The sequence below is a fragment of the Bos indicus genome, chromosome 12, assembly GCF_029378745.1.
Source record: "Bos indicus isolate NIAB-ARS_2022 breed Sahiwal x Tharparkar chromosome 12, NIAB-ARS_B.indTharparkar_mat_pri_1.0, whole genome shotgun sequence".
Classification (NCBI taxonomy): domain Eukaryota; kingdom Metazoa; phylum Chordata; class Mammalia; order Artiodactyla; family Bovidae; genus Bos; species Bos indicus.
Genome location: NC_091771.1, coordinates 80596467 through 80618092, shown reverse-complemented (window position 1 = coordinate 80618092; position 21626 = coordinate 80596467). Strand labels below are relative to the sequence as shown.

Genomic DNA, 21626 nt, shown 5'->3' with positions numbered 1-21626 from the left:
GCATTCCTGAAAATGTTAGTTAAACTCTGCTATGGTAATATCAAACCTGATTTATCTGTATAGCATAAATTCTCAAGAGGGGTTGGGAAAAACCCCTAAGGGGGTAAAAACTTGGAGAGGCAAAAAAAACCCTACTCTTCCCATATATAAAGCAGAGTTAGATATGTTTATATTTATAACATATATATATATATATGCTAATAAAAATTCCATATGATGTAGTGATTAGAAACAAAATATCTTAAAAAGGCTTGGGGGTGGTTAAAAAAAGATTGCAAATCCCTGATTTAGGAAAAATTGTAAGAAGAAAGAATATTTTGATGTTTTCATGTGTTGTTTTCAAGTTTCTTCAAGTAACGTGGCAACAATGTGTAGGAAAAGTTTTAGTATCCTCTCGCAAATCTTGCCTTCCCTCTTAAAAAGACAAGTTTCAACTTTAAGCACCCACTGATGGTATAATGTCCTCTGAGGATTCGAGACAGAGGAAAGGTCCTACTGTGACCTTCTCAGGGTGGGGCCTGCTGAGTTAGGGGCGAAGGTCATGGGTGCTCCTAGACTAGGGGTAATGAAAAGGAGACTCCCAAAGGTTGCAATGCTGACAGCTAAGAATTTGCAGAGGACCTGGAGAGTGTCATACTGAGTGAAGTGAGTCAGAGAAAGACAAATGTCATACGATATCACTTATACATGGAATCTAAAAAATGGTACAGTGAGCATATGTGCAAAACAGAAATGGAATCACAGATGTAGAAAACAAATTTATGGTTGCCAAGGGGGAAGTGAAGGAGGGATGAATTGGGAGATTGGGAACTTCCCTGGCAGTCCAGTGGTTAAGACGCCACACTTCCATGGCAGAGGGCGTGGATTCAATCCTTGGTCGCAAAACTGAGATCCCACGTGCTGCATGGCACGGCACACACACACACAAAAAAACTGGGAGACTGAGACTGACATATGCACACTACTATATATAAAATAGATAGCTAATAAGGACCTACTGTATAGCACAGGGAACTGTACTCGATACTCTGTAATGAGCTGTATGGGAAAAGAATCTAAAAAGAATGGATACATGTATATGTAAAACTGACTCCCTTTGCTGTATACCTGAAACTAACACAACAGTGTAAATCGACTGTACTCCAATAAATTAAAAACAAAAAAGATTTGCAGTAAACCTCTAAACTGGGCACATGCTTAGATGATGCTTTGGGGGAGCACTTCTGTATAACTGGATTCTGCAGATAACTTGCCAGCCTCCTTCCTTTTGTATGGCCAGCACTGTGACTGGTAAGTTCCATGCTGTCCAGCAACCTTCAATGTTAAGTTCATTGACTCAGGCTAGAGCCATCCATTGAAAGGAGCTTACTAAAATTGCCTCCTCACTGCTTCTGCCCTGATTGTTCCAAACCGTTACCTTCTGCTGAATTGAAATCCTGTGCTAAACCCTCTAACCGACACTGGCAACTTAATTTCCCTAAATCCCTTTTGTAATTCCTGACATAGTTCTCCCCTTTGCCAGAATAACCCATAATTATGAGTAAGTTCACGTATTTCTGAAGCCTAGCTTGGAGAATTTTGGCATTACTTTACTAGCGTGTGAGATGAGTACAATTGTGCAGTAGTTTGAGCATTCTTTGGCATTGCCTTTCTTTGGGATTGGAATGAAAACTGACCTTTTCCAGCCCTTTGGCCACTGCTGAGTTTTCCAAATTTGCTGAGAGTGGAAAAGTTGACTTAAAGCTCAATATTCAGAAAACTAACATCATGGCATCTGGCCCTATCACTTCATGGGAAATAGATGGGAAAACAGTGGAAACAGTGTCAGACTTTATTTTTTGGGCTCCAAAATCACTGCAGATGGTGATTGCAGCCATGAAATTAAAAGAGCTTACTCCTTGGAAGGAAAGTTATGACCAACCTAGATAGCATATTCAAAAGCAGAGAGACATTACTTTGCCAACAAAGGTCCGTCTAGTCAAGGCTATGGTTTTTCCAGTAGTCATGTATGGATGTGAGAGTTGGACTGTGAAGAAAGCTGAGCGCTGAAGAATTGATGTGGTGAAGAAAGCTGAGTGCCAAAGAATTGATGCTTTTAAACTGTGGTGTTGGAGAAGACTCTTGAGAGTCCCTTGGACTGCAAGGACATCTGACCAGTCCATTCTAAAGGAGATCAGTCCTGGGTGTTCTTTGGAAGGACTGATGCTAAACTGAAACTCCAGTACTTTGGCCACCTCATGTGAAGAGTTGACTCATTGGAAAAGACTAATGCTGGGAGGGATTGGGGGCAGGAGAAGGGGATGACAGAGGATGAGATGGCTGGTTGGCATCACTGACTCACTGGACATGAGTTTGAGTGAACTCTGGGAGTTGGTGATGGATAGTGAGGCCTGGCCTGCTGCAATTCATGGGGTCGAAAAGAGTTGGACACAGCTGAGCAACTGAACTGAACTGATGAGTAAGTTAGACATATTTTTATGTATCATATTGTTCCATGAAATTTTAGGACTTTGGGACTAATACTATTTCTTGGAGAATGAAATGTTGGCCTGTAACAATTCACAGACAATGTTAACAATGTTCATGTTAGCATGTGCGTGTTAACATCACAGACAATGTAACCAAGGCATTTCCTCCCAGGAGAATTGGAATCAGGAATTCTAGTAGGAAAATCAGTAGGAATATCGGTGTTTATACATAGTCACATAATACTTTGCTAAATCATTTTTAGTGCCTTTTAGTGGCTTTGAAAAGCACATGGTTTTCCCACCAGGCGAATAATAATGCACAAGGATCCAACTGCATATTTATTATAAATTATGATCATTTAAACAGATTGTTCCATCTGTCTTTTGATAGCAAATGTAAAGTTAGTAAAGTGATTAATTATATTTATATGTAATTAGGCAATCTATTCGAATGTATTTCCGGCATTTATTGGTAGTTCCCTGATTTAAAAAAAGAAAAAAGAAAAGGCCACTTTGATATGAATTACATTCCTTCCCTTGGAATGAAAGTCTGAAAATACAGGTGAGGGAGAGGTGGACCCTGGGTACTGGCCGCTGCTGCCTCTGGTAATACAGCTGCCGAGCCAGGCTGCAGGGAAGCCTTCAGATGGACCCATGGAGTTTCAATTTCTCCAAGACTCTGCCAAGATGCCTGGGGAAGGGGGACAGCTGCTGGACTTCCTCCTGTGCTGCAGGGCCCCGGCTGAGAAGCCAGGGCTGGAGATTAATTGCCTCTTGTTGGGACTTGTGGCCAGGATCTGGGTCCTCTGGGCACCTGAGGCCGACCCTGCAGAGAAACTGTGGTCCTGGGAGACCCAGAAGAATCCTGTTGATCTCTGAGATCCAGGCAAAGAATCTCCCGAAGAGCTGAATTACTCCCAGGAATGGATTCCACCTGCCTGGGATGGAATCCTGACACAAAGCAGTTTCTTCCTTCCTCTTCTTGTTGTTCAGTCACTAAGTTATGTCCAATTCTGCGACCCCCATGGACTGCAGCACACCAGGCTTCTCTGTCCTTCACTGTCTCCCAGAGTGTGCTCAAGTTCATGTCCATTGAGTAGGTGATGTTATCCAACCATCTCATCCTTGGCGGCCCCCTTCTCCTTTTGCCTTCCCCCTGCTGCCCAGCCAAGTGGCCGTAGGGTTTTAGGTCATTTATCACCAAAAATAATCTCACCACTGTTGAGAGCATTAAAGACAAATAAACAAAACATACAGCAGTGAGCAAGCAAAGAAAAATATTCACACACAAAGGGACTCAGAAACTGAAGATGGAACTTGAAATCCAAGATGAATATGTACAGAAATTTCCCAATCTGGTAGAATGGATGGGCCAGAGAAGAGGGTCCCCCCCACTCCACCCAGTATAGTTAATAAATATAGTTAATTAATATTAACTATTAAAATAACTAAAAAAACTATTAACTAAAAAAAATAAATAAAGATAGTTAATTAAGGCAAAAAACAGACCTTCTGAACTTTGACTAACATTTTCAAAAAAATGAGCTGAAAAGGGCATGGTCATTGATGAGAGCTAATTATATGAGAGAACAAGTGGGTAAAAATAAAGAAATGGTAGAAATCAAGAGGGAAAATCAAGAGTCTAAACTTGATTTTGGAATAATAGGAGTCCCTGAAGGACAAAGGGAACGGAAAAGTAATAATAAATGAGAGAAGAAAATGTTCCTAAACTGAGGCGTTTCTGTCCCACTCTTTGCAATTCCATGGACTGTAGCCTGCGAGGCTCCTCTGTCCATGGGATTCTCCAGGCAAAATACTGGAGTGGGTTGCCATGCCCTCCTCCAGGGTCCCGACCCACTGATCGAATCCATGTCTCCTGCATCTCCTATATTGACAGGCATGTTCTTTACCACTGGCTCCACCTGGGGCTTGATAAAAAAGCAATAATTACTATTCAAGAAGCTAGCATTGGGACTTTCCTGGCAGTCCAGTGGTTAAGACTGCGAGCTTCCACTGCAGAGGGCACAGTTCAATCCCTGGTTGTACAATTAAGGTCATGTAAGCCACGCATTGTGGCCAAAAAAAAAAAAAAAAACTTTGGTGGATGATCTCAGAAAAAGCAAAATTTAGGAAGAGGTGTGGTATCACTAGGAGTGGGGGTGAAAGATGGATGATACTATGCAGTTTATAGGTTGGTAAGGGTGTGAGGGAAGAGTGAGCAGGAGAGGAGTTTGCAATTATTTAATTTGGATGCAATAATAAAAAGGTATAGATTAATACATGACAGTTGAGCCTTAAGCCGGGAGATTAGAAAAATATAGTCTAAATAAAGAAGGAAGAAAAAAGACATTAACAACGATTTGCCCAAGCCAGAAAAGACAAGAAAAAGTTAAAAGATAAACATCAATGACACACAATGAACTAAAAACATAAGCCTAGGTATAACTTTGGCACGCTAAATGTAAGAAGGCTGAATTTTCCTATCAAAAATCATAGAAAATATGCCCTTACAGAAGTGGTTGATTACAGACTGGGGCAAAGAAGGTTCAAGATTTTTTTTTTTAAACATAGAAAATATGATCATGTTTAAACACAAAATAAATAGCTTATTGATTCTGGGAACCACATAGAACATGGTCCCCAGAAGTGGCTGAAAATCATCTATGAAATTATTAAGAGTGACACCTAGAATAGTAAAACATTTAAAATGCTTAGCAGAGCATGCAAAAATTAGAGGAACAGTCTCAAAGTCCAGAAAGTGTTTTGACGCGAATGCAGAACTCCCAGGGGGCACCAGGGCCAGTAGCTGCCCTGAGGGTGTTTGCATGTTCTTATCACCTAGAAGGTGCCTTACAAAGAGCTGTAACCTGGACAGGAGGCGGGGCTGTATAGCATCAGGACACATGAGGTCTTTACCTCTGTGAGAGAAGGAAACTGTCCCTCCCTCAAAAGGAAATCGTGAGTCATGATCCTGACTCCAGAAGAATAGAAAAAGAGTACACTTTACTGAAAATCAGACAGCACGTGCCTGCCCATGTGGGATTAAAGTTCAGAATCACTTTACTTTCAGGTCTGGGAAATGTCCACCAGAAGTTGATTTAAAGGGGCACCAAATATGGCACCCTGCTCCAGTACTTTTGCCTAGAAAACCCCATGGGCGGAGGAGCCTGGTAGGCTGCAGTCCATGGGGTCGCTGAGGGTCGGACACGACTGAGCGACTTCACTTTCACTTTTCACTTTCATGCATTGGAGAAGGAAATGGCAACCTACTCCAGTGTTCTTGCCTGGAGAACCCCAGGGACGGGAAGCCTGGTGGGCTGCCGTCTATGGGGTCGCACAGAGTCAGACACGTCTAAAGCGACGCAGCAGCAGCAGCAGCAAATTTATAAGATACCTCATGTCGCCTGGTCAACGAGTTTTTTCTGGGGGGAAAAAAAAAGAAGTACTCTAAGTACAGGTCTTGAAAATTTAGAGAAAATTAATGAAATAATACCTCTCAGAAACAGTTAATATTTTTCCATGCTTCTCTGATCACTGAAGATACATTTGGTCTGTGATGTTCTAGTTGGTGTGTTTTAAAACCATCTTTTTAGTAAAATTTCATTCTATATTTTTATATAACATATCTTCTCTTTTTTATGCTAGTGGTGAAAATTCATGCACTAACAAACACATGACATATTTTGAAATAAATTGTGGGTTGATTTTAATTTCACTCTTTTTTCCTCTAGGTGGCTTTTACAGTACTTTTTGATTTGGAAGCACTTCTGAAGATATGGTGTTTGGGATTCACTGGATATATTAGCTCATCTCTCCACAAATTCGAGCTGCTACTCGTAATTGGAACCACTCTTCATGCATATCCAGACCTTTATCATTCCCAGTTCACATACTTTCAGGTAATACACATAATGCCTGTTTTTCTTTAGAATTGTTTTCTTTCCAGAGAACATACATGCATTCTAACAACTAGATATTGCAACAACCTTTCTAACTACAAACTTGAGATGGGCTCAGTGACATCTTAAATACCAAAAATAGCACATTCATAAATCGTAGGGACTTCCTTGGTGGCCCAGAGATTAACACTCGAGCTTCCAATACAGGAGACGCTGGTTTAATTCCTGGTCAGGGAACTAAGAGCTCACGTGTGCTGGTATAACCAAAAATAAATGAAGTAAATCAGATATAATGGACTTCCCTGCAGACTAGTGATTAGGACTCTGTACTTCCACTGCAGGGAGCACAGGTTCAATCCCTGGTCAGGAAACTAAGATCCTACATGTCTCATGGCATGGCAAAAGATAAAAAATTACTGTTTATAAACTCCAAAAAATTTATAGTAATAAATGGAGGTGTTTTTCATACAGTTCACAAAAAGTTAGCACAGCACAATAGACATACATATTTTATATTCACATGGGTATTATAATCTGAGCATTCATATTAAATTTTGAAATTGATATATGACTTTATATATGACTTTAATTCCAAGAGTAGATCTCCCTTCTTAATAAGCCTAAATTTGTTTGCTCAAAAGTACTTAAAATTGAAACAATAAAAAATTAAACTTACCTTTACAGAATATAGTCATACTTTATTATTTAAAAATGCCTATAAATTTCTTTGTGGTGATTAAATTATAATATCTGTAATTTTTACTTTGTAATAACTGGGTATCTATTGTTTTAAGTGCATTATATTGAATCATATTACTTTATAATCGTTAAGTAAACAAAAGTGAGTATTAATGTTATGTTCTTTGTTAGCAATAGCCATGTGCTGAGTGATATTTTAAATACTTGGTCAAAATATATGTATATGGGATATCCTAATTTTAAAAATCTCATAGTCATTTTCTGAGTCGAAATTTGGTTATTTATATAATTTGTCATGTAAATGTCAGAAGTTGCATTGTTTTCTTAATAGATATTTTAAAGACTTGGAGAATTAAATGGCAGTAGAATTTTTAAAAACTACGCAGCGAAAGAAGATTCTAATTCCTTAGATGAAAGAAAATACATTCCAACTTCACTGACGAACTTATTTATTGGTGCTGAAGCTGTCATATTCAGAGCAATATTAACTTCAACTGCCAGATTGCAATCTGAAACTGAATACTTCTGGTACCTAGAAGAAAGGACATGAAAATACAGTTCACAAAAATGAAAAACATACCCCACAAACACACATAAAAAGCTGAGTCTCCAGCAATCACAGCCAAGCATATTGAACTCACAGAGGGCATCATGGTTCGAGCTTTCAGTACTGTCAACATCTTAGAACGAAAATCCCTTGTCACTTGTTGGGTTATATCCTCAGGCTTGGTTATCATAAGTGAGATGGCTGGGGCAGGAGACATACACATTTAAAACTCTTGATACAAAATATGCTTTCCAAGCATATGTCATTATATGCTCTTGGGCACTGCTGTCTAGATTCACAGAATCAACATGCACATTTAGTACCTAATGTTAGAGAATCATTGTACATAATTGCAGAAAATATGCCTCATAGTTAAAGCTACAACATATCTTTTTTATAAACCTATTAAATTAACCAAATTAAGAAAGACATTGATGCCTCTTTCAGCAAGGATACCAGATAAAATATATTCAGGGCTTGCTTTAAAATTGTTAGCATTTCTTTCAGATAATTTTTCATTGAAAAGTTACACATAGGTCAAAGTTTTGCAAACAAAGATATTTAGTCTAGGATTATTGATGAGAGAAAAAATGGGAACTGTTTAAGTGATAAATGTGAGGAATAGCTTGGTAAGTCATATGGAAATTTGACCATAAAAATGATTATGATGAACAGTGGTGAAGAACCCACCTTCCAATGCAGGAGACATAAGAGACGTGGGTTCTATCCCTCAGTCAGGAAGATCCCTTGGAAAAGAGCATGGCAACCCACTCCAGTATTCTTGCCTGGAGAATCCCATTGACAGAGGAGCCTGGTGGGCTACAGTCCATGGGGTCACAAAGAGTCGGACACGACTAAAGCGACTGAGCTCACATAGTAACTTAAAGATATGATTGTTTTATTTACATGAAAACAGTATAAAAGTATATAACAGGTATAGCTACAAATCCAGCCTATAAATAACGTATGTAGTTTATATATGTTTATAGAATACCTATAAATGAAAAAATGGCTGGAAAGAAATAACCCAAATTATTACAAATCGTTAATAGTCACCATCTCTAGGTTCTTTTCCTCTAGTCTATTTTACACAAAATATCTAAAATCGGTATGCATGGCTCTAATCATTGTATATATATACAGACATATAGCTATAGATATGGTCACATAATGCCTGGTCAGTGAAGTTTGCATTTTTTTTCTGGCCATACCATGCAGCTTGTGGGATCTTAGTTCCCCAACTAGCGAGGCCCACAACAGTGAGTGCACAGAGTCCTAACCAGTGGACCGCCAGGAGCTTCCCAAAGTTAACAATGTTAATGCCTATATAATTTGTAATAGTTTAATTTTTTGTTAGTAGTTGAGTGATTTTCATTCATCTCTCTGTGTCCATGGCCAAGTTTATATTTTTCTAATGAGATCATTAGACACTGCCTCGTTTATTTTGTGCCTAAGAGATAAGTCTCTCAAGAAGTTTAGATACCTCAGGATTTTTGCAGATTCACAGATGGGGAACCCACTGTCCTGAACAGATTGGCTCTTTATGGGCTGACTTTGATCTCCCTGGTTGGTCCGCATGCTTGTTTCTCATCTCACTTGACCTTGCTTCATTATGTTGGCAGCAGTTCTTCCCGGAATGGATGTCACATTTTTCATATTTAAACGAAGTCAACATTTGAGTACAAAATGTCTCCATTTTTATCCGTCATCTCTGAGAGTTGATATTCAGTTGAGTTGCTCAGTTGTGTCCGACTCTTTATGACCCCATGGACTGCAGCACGCCAGGCTTCCCTGTCTATCACCAACTCCCGCAGCTTGCTCAAACTCATGTCCATCAAGTCAGTGATGCCATCCAGCCATCTCATCCTCTGTCATCCCTTTGTCCTCCTGCCTTCAATATTTGTGTACAAAAAACGTCTCCCTTATATCACTTATCTCTGAGAGTTGGTATCACCCATCTATTTATCCAAGGGGTATTTCTGAAGCACCTCCTATGTGTCAGGCACAGTTCCAGACCTTGAGGGAGAGAGGTGAACAAGACAGAGAAGATCCCTACCTTGGGAAACTTGCATTCTAGACGGCAAGCCTTTCACATACAAGTGCATGAAAGGAGTAGGAGTGCTGGAAATGCGATTCAGAAGGAGCAAGCAGGGGGAAAAGGAGAAGCTGTGGGGTGAGGGTGCTGTTTTGGCTAAGTTTGTCCAGGGAAGCCCTCTTTGAAGAGGGGACATCTGGGCAGAGAAAGAGTGAATCTTGAGAAGGTCTGTGGGGGATGCGTTCCAGGTAGAGAGAACCACGTGACCCCTGTCTTGAGGGGAATGTGTGCTTGATGGAGTGAACAGAGGCAGCACTGTCCCACTGAAAGTCACAGAATGTTCGATCCTTGGGTCAGGAAGATCCTCTGGAGAAGTGAATGGCAACCCACTTCAGCATTCTTGCCTGGAGAATTCCATGGACAGAGGAGCCTAGCGGCTGTAGTTCATGGGTTGCAAAGAGTCGGACACGACTGAGCGACTGACACTTTCACTTTCATTTCTGGTTCTAACATAGCAGGGTGAGGACACTGGCTGGTATTTTTTGCACACCTAGGGTGTGCAGACACCCTGCCGAGTTCATGGTTCCATTTGTTTCTTGGTAGATAGAGAATATATGTGTAAACTGCTGTCCCTAGAGATTGAGTAACTCACCAAAGACCATATAACCAGCAAATGGTGGAAACTCATTCCCAAGAAGTTTAATCTCATAGTTCACATTCTTCTATTTTAAAGACTTTTTTTTTCTTTGAAGTGGACCATTTTTAAAGTTATTATTGAATTGGTTACTATATTGTTTCTGTTTTATGGCTGTGGGGCTCATGGGATCTTTGCTCCCCGACCAAGGATCAAACCCACATTGGAAGGGAAATTTTAACCACTGGAACATCAGAGAACTCCCCCCAGTAGTTCATGTTCTTAACCACGCAATTTTTACAGTCGTGCCATGGCTGTGCATCAGTCATGTCCGGCTCTGTACAACCACATGGGCTGTAGCCAGCCAGGCTGCTGCATTGGCAGGCGGATTCTTTGCCACCTGGGAAGCCCAACTTTTACAGTATCTCACTATTAATCAGCAGAGTGACTTTTAGTGACAGACTTAGAAATGTGACCAAGAAAATATGCTTTAAGAACAACCACAGAATGTCCTACCATGCTTATCTTTGAATGTCTGGTGTACTTTATTTTGTATCTGTTTTAATACAGAATCCAAAGGCTTTATTGGGTAGACAGAGTGAAAAGCACACTTATCCTCAAATAAACGAAAGGCGTAATTAGAGTCACCGATAAGGATTCTGCCTTGCCACGATGCAGGCTCACCCCCTCTGAAAACGCTGATCAAATCACCAGTGCGGGAATTGTGTTAAGTTCTATTTCTTCCAGCTAGTGAAATATTAATTTATCAAAATCGCACAGATGTACATAGGCTGTTTTCATTAGAATTTGGGACACGATTCAGAATTGCTTAGGCAGTCTTTTAAATGTGATTTTAATTCAAGTGGAGAAAACACAGGGTACTGTGAGCGATAGATCAGCTAAATTGTTCCTGTGAACTTTCCTGGACTCAGCTGTTTAACGATTAGATAGTGAATCATTTATGTCTGAGAATAAATAAGTCTGATAAATATGTAAAATCTTTTCATATTATTATTCTGGATGTTAATATGAGTGTTACTGTTTTAACAGTTCTTATGATAAAGCTGTTTGTTATTTGCAAAAATGACCCAAGTGTAATATGCTCTGGTTTGAAAGTCCTTGCTAAAAATTATAGTGGGAAAAATTGGTAGCTTAAACTTGCCTGTGGTATAAATGTTTAATTTGAACAATATTATTTCTCACATAAATTTTCTTCTTTTTGTGTGTATTGTGTGGTGGGTGGTGTTCAGTCGCTCAGTCAAGTCTGACTCTTTGCTACCCCACAGACTGTAGCCCGCCAGGCTCCTCTGTCCATGGGACTTCCCAGGCAAGAATAGTGGAGTGGGTTGCCATTTCCTTCTCCAGGGGAATCTTCCCAACCTAGGGACCGAACCCACTTCTCCTGTGTCCCCTGCACTGGCAGGAGTTAGATTCTTTACCACCAAGCCACCTGGGAAGTATATTAAATGAACATGAATGAAATCTACATTTTTTCAACTTCTTCAAACATTTGTCCATTAGTTGATTAGACATGTAGCTACAATGTTCTGCGACAACAGGAATCAGATTCACTATCAGTACGTGTGCAGGGTAAGTGGCTTCAGTTGTGTTTGACTCTCTGATATCGTATGGACTATAGCCCACCAGTAGTTCCTGTTAATTCAGAATCTGGTGGTAGGAGATACGTGTGACTTCAGAGATGGCAAATTCACAGGTTAATATGGTATCTCTGGGACTCGGTCCGTTTCTCCACTCACCTTTCTTCTGTGTTGGTATAATGCTTAAGCTGTCTTTCTCCATGTGGTGGCAAAGAAGGTCCCTAGAAGCTCGGAACTTATGTGGCTCTTATAGTAATTCCAGTTGGGGACTAAATATAGGATACTTCTTCTAGACCCCACAGAAGTTCTGATGACTGAGGTCATTGTGAATACTCTGGCCAGGCCTGGATTGTGGAAGTCAGGGAGTCCCTTCTGGGCCTCATAGATTAAGAGCAGAGTAGAAATGATTTGCCAAAGGAAAATCAGAAGGATTAGCAAGCTAGGGTTGCTGGGAAAAAAATCCAAACTCATGTTTTTATTTGTGTAAAAATTTTAATATAAGCTTTTAAAGCATTTCCTTTTCCTTACCATATTCTGTTTTCTCCTGAGAAGCCTTCAAAGATACCTTAAGTTCTTATTGATACTGAACCATCTTGAACTACTGTTTCAATTATCATCTTTCATTTATGCCAAGACCTCAATTTTTCTATTTTAACATCTCTAAACTGGAATCTGTCTTCCCTGGTGACTCAGACAGTAAAGATTCTGCCTGTAACGCAGGATACCCCAGTTCAATCCCCGGGTAGGGAAGATCACTTGGAGAAGGAAACAGTAACCCAATCCAGTATTGTTGCCTGGAGAATTCCATGGACAGAAGAGCCTGGCAGGCTGCTACAGTCCATGGGGTCTCAAAGGGTCAGCCATGACTGAATGACTAACACTTTCAAACTGGGATCTGCCTTATAATCAGTGATGTGTTATACTTTAATCAGCAGCATTTTCAATTTCTTAACAGCACATAAAAATCAATGGCATCTTAGACTTGTTGAAAAATGTTACTTTTCTGTACTTTATACTTCAACTTTTAATTATATTCTACTTTATGCTTTTAATCTTATAGACATACCCTTAAGAGCTGTGCCTTTGTATTATATTAACACTCAGTGTGTAATAGGAATAGCCATTGGATCTTATTTGTCCAACACTGCGTTTGGCACATAATAGTATTTTTTAAGTGAATGAGAAAATTACTTATGTGTGGGAGTTTTTGCATATATATTCAAAACATGTAAACATGTGTGTTTAGATAACCAGGTTATCTAAGCACAAGGTTCTAAAAAGTTCTAAAAAAATAACAAAGTTCTAAAAATCAGGGCTTGGATAAGATTGATGTACGTTTTCTCCACTTGGTGAGTGAGTGAAAGTCATTCAGTTGTGTCCTTCTCTTTGTGACCCCATGGACTGAAACCACCCCCCCCCCAACTCAATTCCTCTGTCCATGGAATTCTCCAGGCAAGAATAATGGAATGGGCTACCATTTCGTTCTCTGAGGGGATCTTTCTGACCTGGGGATCAAAACCAAGTCTCCCACATTGCAGGCGAATTATTTACCATCTGAGCCCCCAGGGAAGCCCCCTGTTCCCTGTGGTCATCCATAAAGCCAGCCTATTGGGTTGGTTTGAAGCTGTCACCTTTTATATGAAGCTTTTATTTCTGATCCAAATGGGCAACTCCAGTTGTTCTCATTGCCCAGCTAGAGGAGGATATAACAAATGTCCAGGCCAAATTCATTTAATTTCATGGTTCCTGTTTTGTTCCCATTTAATCCACCTTGTCTGACCATGGACTCAGTCTACATCCCAGCATGTCTGAATCTGGAGTTCCTCAAAGAGTTCTAAAAATGCACATGCCAAAACTCAATTGCCAGTGAGAGCAAGAAGGAAGTATATAGGAGAGTAAAGTGAATGTAAGAGTCTGTTAAATCCATAAAAGTAGACAGATCAGAGGTTGAGAGCTTGTACAGAGTGAACTATACAGAATAAGACACATGTCATTATATTTTGTACCAACTGCTCAGAATAAAAACACTTGAAATATTAAAGAAAAAATAAGGTGTAAAAATTACTTCCTTTCACATTCCATAAGTCTGAACCTAGTCTACCAGCCACACCTGTAAGTGGGGCTACAAAATGCAGCATATACCCCTGGGTAACTAATTGCTAGGCTAAAATTCAGAAAGTTCTATTAATTAAAGGAAGGATAGAATGGGTCTTATGGTAACAGTCTAGCCATGAATAAAGACTCCCTGATGGAAAGATTTTTTAAATTGCTTTATGAATGTACAATAATCCCTAGGAAGGGCTGTTTTATGACAATGAATATAGCTAATATTGAACTAATGTTTTCTTTGATATTTGAACATTAGGAAAAATTGTCCACTTTATTTCAACAATAGTGTTAATTAATGCCACTTTGAATTATCACAGCATATGTTAAAACAGAGTTGTCACCATTTTCCTGCCTTCATTCCTTTGGGATTTGTTGAGTTCTTATTGTACAGCAGGCACTGAACTAGGCTAATATCTTAGCTCTTAAAGTGTTTCATCACTAATACTCAGACGGAAAATGCGATTTTATAGAGTGCTACAAAAAAATGAGATTTTAGTATGAACTTATTTAAGATTCAATGTTAACGATCGAGTGTGTGTGTTTTTCTCTCCTACAACAGGTTCTTCGGGTAGTTCGGCTTATTAAAATCTCACCTGCATTAGAAGACTTTGTGTACAAGATCTTTGGTCCTGGAAAAAAGCTGGGGAGTTTGGTTGTATTTACTGCCAGCCTCTTGATTGTTATGTCAGCAATTAGTCTGCAGATGTTCTGCTTTGTCGAAGAGCTGGATAGATTCACGACATTTCCAAGGGTAAGAACAAAAAATGCAGTCAGTGTAATGCAGTTATTTTTTATTTTAGTAATAATGCTTAATGTCAAAGTCATTTCACTTTAGCAGAGGTTTAAAAAATACTGACTTTTTTTTTATAACTTGGAGTAATTCGATGTTAATATTCATAGTGGTCTCTTCTACAGAATACAGGTGTCTGAGCACATTTTCAGCATTGTCAGATTATGTGTCAATTCTAAAATTCTGGAAACAATCTAATAGAATGAGATGCAGAAACCAATAAAGATGGATGATAGGGTTCTTAGTACCTATAAATGAAAATATAGCAGAATTTTAAAATTATTAATTTTACAATGTTTGAAGTTTGCTTTTATGTGTTTGTGAGAGGTAACATTTTTAAATCTGTTTTACAGTTCATGTATATTTTATGTCAGGCATAATCTAGAAGAGAATTTTTATTTTCAATATATAAATTTCATAAACTCTTCAGATTTAAACTGTCTTTAAAAGATCATCTAGTTCATATCTCTGTATTCTTATTAAGGTTCACTTAGGTTGAAAAGAAAGTTAAAAACCGATCAATCAATAAAAAAACTAATTAGTCCCTAATCAGAAGGACCCTGAAGTTTAAACTCTATGAAGATTTAAAAATATGAAAAAAATATAATGACCAAGACAAAGTTTATCACCATAACTGAAATAGTAAGGTCTGTTATATGAGAAGAATTGTCTTGGGGTAAGAACAACAAATAATACATCAAAAAAAAAAGCTTTAAGGGTAAAGTTATCTGTGTCATAATGGATAGACTAATATAGCCTGTTTTGTTTTGTTTTTTTAATCTTAACAGATAGGCTAATAAACTCTGGGTTATTGTTTGTTTGTTTTTTAATCTTGTGCTAAATGTGTTACTCATCGCCAAGCATCTATTGAATGTCTATCAAGAACCAGGCAGTCTTGGTGATCCTGAGGTATAAATGCAATTCAGTTCCCAGTCTAAAGGAATTCCAGTTGAGAGGCAGGTAATCACTAAGCAAATATCAAGCATGACGGGTTTTGATAAAGGCAAACACTGGGAACCCAGAGGGAAGGTGCACAACCAGGAGTGGAAAAATCCAGAAAGACTCTGTGGAACAGGAGGTTAGTGAAGAAGAGCAGGATGAAGCCGGATGAAGTGCAAAGAGCAGTGTTTTTCCGGGTCTTGTGTTGAAGCTCTGAAGTGAGCCATATCTTGTTCGAGAACTTAAAGGAGAAAGAACAGTTGATGGCAAACAGGAGGACATAAAGCCAAGGAACTTGTAAGTGGATGAAAGCATGATCGTGATTAAACGTTGATAAGAGAGTGCAAGGAGGGGGCAACAAAGATGGCGCGAGGTCAGGAGAAGGGCGGCAGGCGGTTTCCAGAGGCGGCTGCAGGGCCGGCACTGGGACTGCCCTTAGGCAGGAGTTGAGCTGTCAGGTGTCGAGGTGGTCTTGTAGGACGGTGAGCCCAAAGTCACGGCGAGCCTTGGTTCACTTACCGCCCCAGTGCAGGCAGCAGGTAGGAGCGGGTATGGCTGCCCGGGTCCCCTTCTGCCCGCTGAGCAAGGCAGGGTGAGGGGCTGGTGGATGGGCCCCTGGTGTGGAGGGGAGAGAGGGGTCCGGGCATTCCCTGGGAGTCCTAAACAAAGCTCCTGCCCTCTTATGGGCCAGGGAGTGAGGGTGAGGGTTGGGGGCTTGCCTAGAGGAAAGGCTGGAAGTGAAAATGTGCTGAGTCAAGGTGGCGAAAAGAGCTGAACGCCGCCATGAGAAGCCCCTCCGAGGAGAGGCCAGGAAGCCAGAGACGTGAGCAGGCAGCCTGCGGGCCTGTCTCATTCCCTGAAACTCGCTCCAGAGACTGCGGTGCAGGGCTGTGCCCGAGACCGAGGGGCAGGGCAGCTTCCCTCCCGCAGGGACCTTCCAGGCAAAGCCTGGTTGTTGTTCATGGCCGGGCCGCTTAGGATTGGCCTGAAACCAGACTTCCCTACAGAAAGGCCTGCTCTTCCTCCAGGGACAGAGAGATGCAAGCAAAGATGACAGTGTCGTCAAGGCCAGCTTGTCCTAGGCTGCCCCCTCGCTGCCCCCTCATGGGGTAAATACAAAGAGCAGGCTGCCATATTTGTTATCTGTCTTCACGGCCTACCCCTCAGGCCTCACTAAGGGTCAGCCATTGTTCTGGGCGAGAGGGTACTAAGTGGAAACAGCCTGTATTTATTTATTGCACAGACCTATCTTAATTTCATAATTTATCCTCACTTTTCACCCTTTCCTCCCATTTCACACAACCGATTTTATATCCTTTACCCCATACCTCTTTTTGGAGTGCAGAATATTCTAGATATTTTAAGGGTGATATCTCATTCCAGAGTTGTCTGAATCAGCCCCCTGTAACCAGCGTGTTAATATTTCTATAGCAGAACATCAACCTTCAGACAAAGAAGGATCAGTTCAGTTCAGTTGCTCAATCGTGTCCAACTCTTTGCAACCCCATGAACCGCAGCACACCAGGCCTCCCTGTCCATCGCCAACTCTCAGAGGTTACCCAAACTCATGTCCATTGAGGCGGTGATGCCATCCAGCCATCTCATCCTCTGTCGTCCCCTTCTCCTCCTGCCTTCAATCTTCCCCAGCATCAGGGTCTTTTCCAATGAGTCAGCCCTTCACATCAGGTGGCCAAAGTACTGGAGTTTCAACTTCAGCATCAGTCCTTCCAATGAACACTCAGGACTGATCGCCTTTAGGATGGACTGGTTGGATCTCCTTGCAGTCCAAGGGACTCTCAAGAGTCTTCTCCAACACCACAGTTCAAAAGTATCAATTGTTCAGTGCTCAGCTTTCTTTATAGTCCAACTCTCACATCCATACATGCCCACTGGAAAAACCATAGCCTTGACTAGATGGACCTTTGTTGACAAAGTAATGTCTCTGCTTTTTAATATGCTGTCTAGGTTGGTCATAACTTTCCTTCCAAGGAGTAAGCATCTTTTATAAATAATACAATAAATAAGTCATAGGTCAGGTCAGACTTTTGCCACTAAATGAGCTACCAGCAAAACACAACACAACACCTTTGGATATTTTCAAAGTGTTTTGAATGTTGAAATTGAAAATAAGAGCCTGCATACAAAATCATCCTGGATAAGAGTCTATACTTCCCACTCCATTACTTTTTAGTTGCGATCAGTCACTCTGTTGTATCCAACTCTTTGTGACCCCATGGACTATAGCCCTCTAGGCTCCTATGTCCATGGGACTTTCCAGGGAAGAATACTGGAGTGGGTTTCCATAAGACACCAAACAAATTATACTTTAAACTTTTTTTTTTGCATCTAATATATAGGCAAAAATGGGACTTCCCTGGTGGTCCAGTGGCTAAGACTTTGCCTTTCAATGTAGAGGGTATAGGTTGGATCCTTGGTCAGGCAGCTAAGATCCCACATGCCACATGGTGAAAAACTAAAACAAAAGCAGTATTGTGCCAAATTCAATAACTTTAAAAATGGTCCACATCAAAAAATCTTAAAATACAGGCAAAAATGGTATTTTCCGCATTATATTATATGTGTTGAATAATATATAAACAATCCAACCCTGGGCTTAGAAAGCATTAGGGAAAAAAAAAGTGACATCCTGTATAATATATTTGAAATTGGCATAATACAGAGGCTACTCAATATTAAAGACAAGGCTGCTTTAGATACCTTGGGATTTGCTCTGTTTCTCTAGCTATAATAGTAATCAAGGAACATTGCATTTTCAGATCTCCCAATTACTCAATTGTGCTTCTGCTTCTCTGCCTGATTACTGTGACCATCTTAATGAAAGCAGCCAGTGACTAGGGAGCCCCCTAATCGGTTATCCAGCAGCTGACAGTGTTGAAACAGGAAGGGACTGGCTTTCTCCTTGCATATGGATGCAGTTAAGAATTAAATCCCCGAAACATAATCAAATTTTACAAGAAATGTTAACAGTATTACAATTACAAAAAGCAGTTATTATCATTCTAAGTCAAAGCACCATCCACGGGTGACACTTGCCTGATAGGAAGGGATCAAGAAAGATGGTTATAAACACAAGCCAGCTATGCTTGATTTCTGTGGTCTTGCTTTCTTTCCTGCTCATGAGATGTGTCTCTCTGTACTCAATGGTTGGGTGTTGAGGTGTGTGCTAAGTCACTTCAGTCGCGTCCAACTCTTGGCGACCCCATGGACTGTAGCCCACCAGGTTCCTCTGTCCATGGAACTCTCCAGGCAAGAATAATGGAGTGGGTTGCCATTTCTTTCTCCAGGGGACCTTCCCCATCCAGGGATCAAACCTCAGTCTTCTGCATTGCAGACGGTTTTTTTACCCACCAAGCTAGCAGGGAAGCCCAACATTTGTGCCTGAAAGCTCATTATTTGGGCTGTTTTCTGGAAGTTGACCTTGACGCAGCCATCCAGGGCAGGTATAGTCTCTCCAGGGAAACAGGACTAGATGTAAAACCAAACCCTGATTTGGCTGGACCTGATTGTATCTTGGGCTCAGCAACCGGCCGTGAGATGCCTCTAGGAGGAGCTGACATGGACACAAAAGCTGATTTCCCATCCAAATCCCAGGAAGAGAGCCCTGGAGGGACAGAGGGACAGTGAGACAACAGCAACCTGGGCAAACTCAGTGACTGCCCAGTGCCTTGAACCTCTGATTCAGCTCCACCCACGTGGAAAACCCAGTGCTTCCTGAACTGAAAGGATGCCAAAGGAATTAGCATTATTCCACCAGTTCCCCATTGGTCTCCTTGCCTAACACTGCAGCTCATTCTCCATTTGCATTAAAACTGCAAATTTGCACATTCTTAGGTATGAATTGTCTCATGCCATTCTCCCATTTAAAATGCTTCAAGATCCTCCTTTCCAACTCAAGATAACAAACATTTTAATAGGGTTTTCAGTATCTTTTCATCTCTGGCCCCACTTACCTCTTTGGACTCAGATTTCAGGATTTCCTCCAGCATCACTTTCAAAGGCAGAGATGTGTCCGTCTTTTTTTGTTTGTTTGTTTTAATGCTGTGAAGCATGTGAAATCTTAGTTCCCCAACCAGAAATCGAACCCATAGTCCCTGTGGTGGAAGCTCAGAGTTTTAACCAGTGGACCATCAGGGAAGTCCATCCTGATGGTGTCCATCTTGCTCATTTAAATCCTCCCTGTTCAGCACAACCATTGCCACAGGGTAGCTTGTGAATAGATGTTTGAATGAAGAATGAATAATGATGCTGGACCAAAGCAAACCTCTCTGATTCTCCCATGCCTTATTAGCTCACCAGGTCAGATTCCTTCTTCACTGTTGTCCACAGCTCTGGGAACCCCCTTAGCCTCCATCATGCCCCTCACCCTTCTCCCATCAGCAGTGTTAGTGTAATTCTGTCAGAATGCTTTGGCTGCCAGTAGTAGAAAATTGACTCCAACTGTCTTAAATAATTAGGAAATTCATGTCACAAAATTCAAGAGATTAGGTAGACTTTAGGAAGCCAGGACTCTGAATCTTCCATGAAAATTCTCTCAGGTGTTGTCATGAGTTGACTTACATGCCCCTAAAGACATGCTGAAGTTCTAACCCCCCAGGATCCCAAAAATGTGGCCTTATCTGGAAATAGAAGTGATCAGGTTAAAAGAAGATCCTTAGAGTGAACTCTGATCCAATATGGCCGACATTCCATACAAAAGGAAGCATTTGACACCCACACAGACATACACGGAGAGAAGACCATGTGAAGAAGCGCATGGGGAAGGTGGCCATGTGACTGGCAGGGCATCTACAAGCCAGGGAGCCCCAAGGATTGCTAGCAAGAGCCCAAAGCAGAAGAGGCAAGGAAACCCTTCCGAGGGAGGCTTCAGAGGAAGTGTGGTCTTGCCAACAGCTTGATTTCTGACTGCCATAGCCTCCAGAACTATGAGAATACATTCCCATTGTTTGAAACCACCTAGTTGTAGGTACCAGCAATCCTAGCAAACCAATGTAGTTTCCTTCTCTGTGTGATATCTTTGTGTGAACAAAATGGATGCACCATTTCTGGGCTTCATGATAAAATCTCTAAGAAGAAGGACATCGTCTCCACCCAGGTCTCCTCCTTAGAAGCAAGGTCACCTTTTCCAGTACCTTCTCCCCCACAACCTCCATGCCCCACCCTACGAACAAGCTCTTATCTCTCATCAGCAGGATTGGGTCACTTGGTCATTACTGAACAAATCACTGCACGATGGCTGGAGTCTAAGTGATTGTCTTGGATTCATCATAGGGGGAAGAAATGGGTACTGGGGGACAGCCACAGAAACTACGATAATACTCAGCCCCAAAACCTGAAGAAGATTTCTCTTTCCTCTCTGCCTCCAGAGCTCCTGTATGTCTTGTGCAAATAGGGGATGTAGATAGATGCAGGGAAGGATGGGGTCTGGTGTCTATTTTCTCTCCGAGCAGCAGCTGGGCCCCAGCTTCTTTCCAAGATGCTCAAATGGGACCTGCCAGGAAGCCAGCATAGGGCCTGGCACATACTGGACTCTCGCTTTCCCTCTTTTTATGGTTCCTTCTGTCGCATGCTGTCAACACGCATGCGAAGTCTCTTCTCCTCTACTTATATTACAAGTATCTTGAAGTTGGCAGCACTGTGATCTCCCCTCCTGACACCTCCCAGAGCACTTATTAACACTGTGTTGGGACTTCCCTGGTGGTCCAGTGGCTAAGACTCCATGCTCCCCAAGTAGGGGGCCCAGGTTTGATCCCTGGTCAGGGAACTAAATCCCACATGCCCCCACTAAGAATTGCACATGCTGCAACTGAAGATCCCGCATGCTGCAACTTAGACTCGGCACAGCCAAATAAATAGAGAAGCGTTAAAAAACAAAAACCACTGTGTCATG

General features: G+C 41.2%; 1 protein-coding gene across 3 annotated transcripts in view; it reads left to right on the top strand.

Annotated features, from left to right (window-relative positions):
- The window catches only part of NALCN (sodium leak channel, non-selective), a 314747-nt gene that overhangs the window by 141257 nt on the left and 151864 nt on the right, over positions 1–21626 (top strand). For all 3 annotated transcript variants that reach the window (XM_070800447.1, XM_070800448.1, XM_070800446.1), the window contains 2 exons: positions 6200–6367; positions 14549–14740. In XM_070800447.1, coding sequence (XP_070656548.1) covers positions 6200–6367; positions 14549–14740 — 360 coding nt within the window. The remainder of the gene's footprint in view (positions 1–6199; positions 6368–14548; positions 14741–21626) is intronic.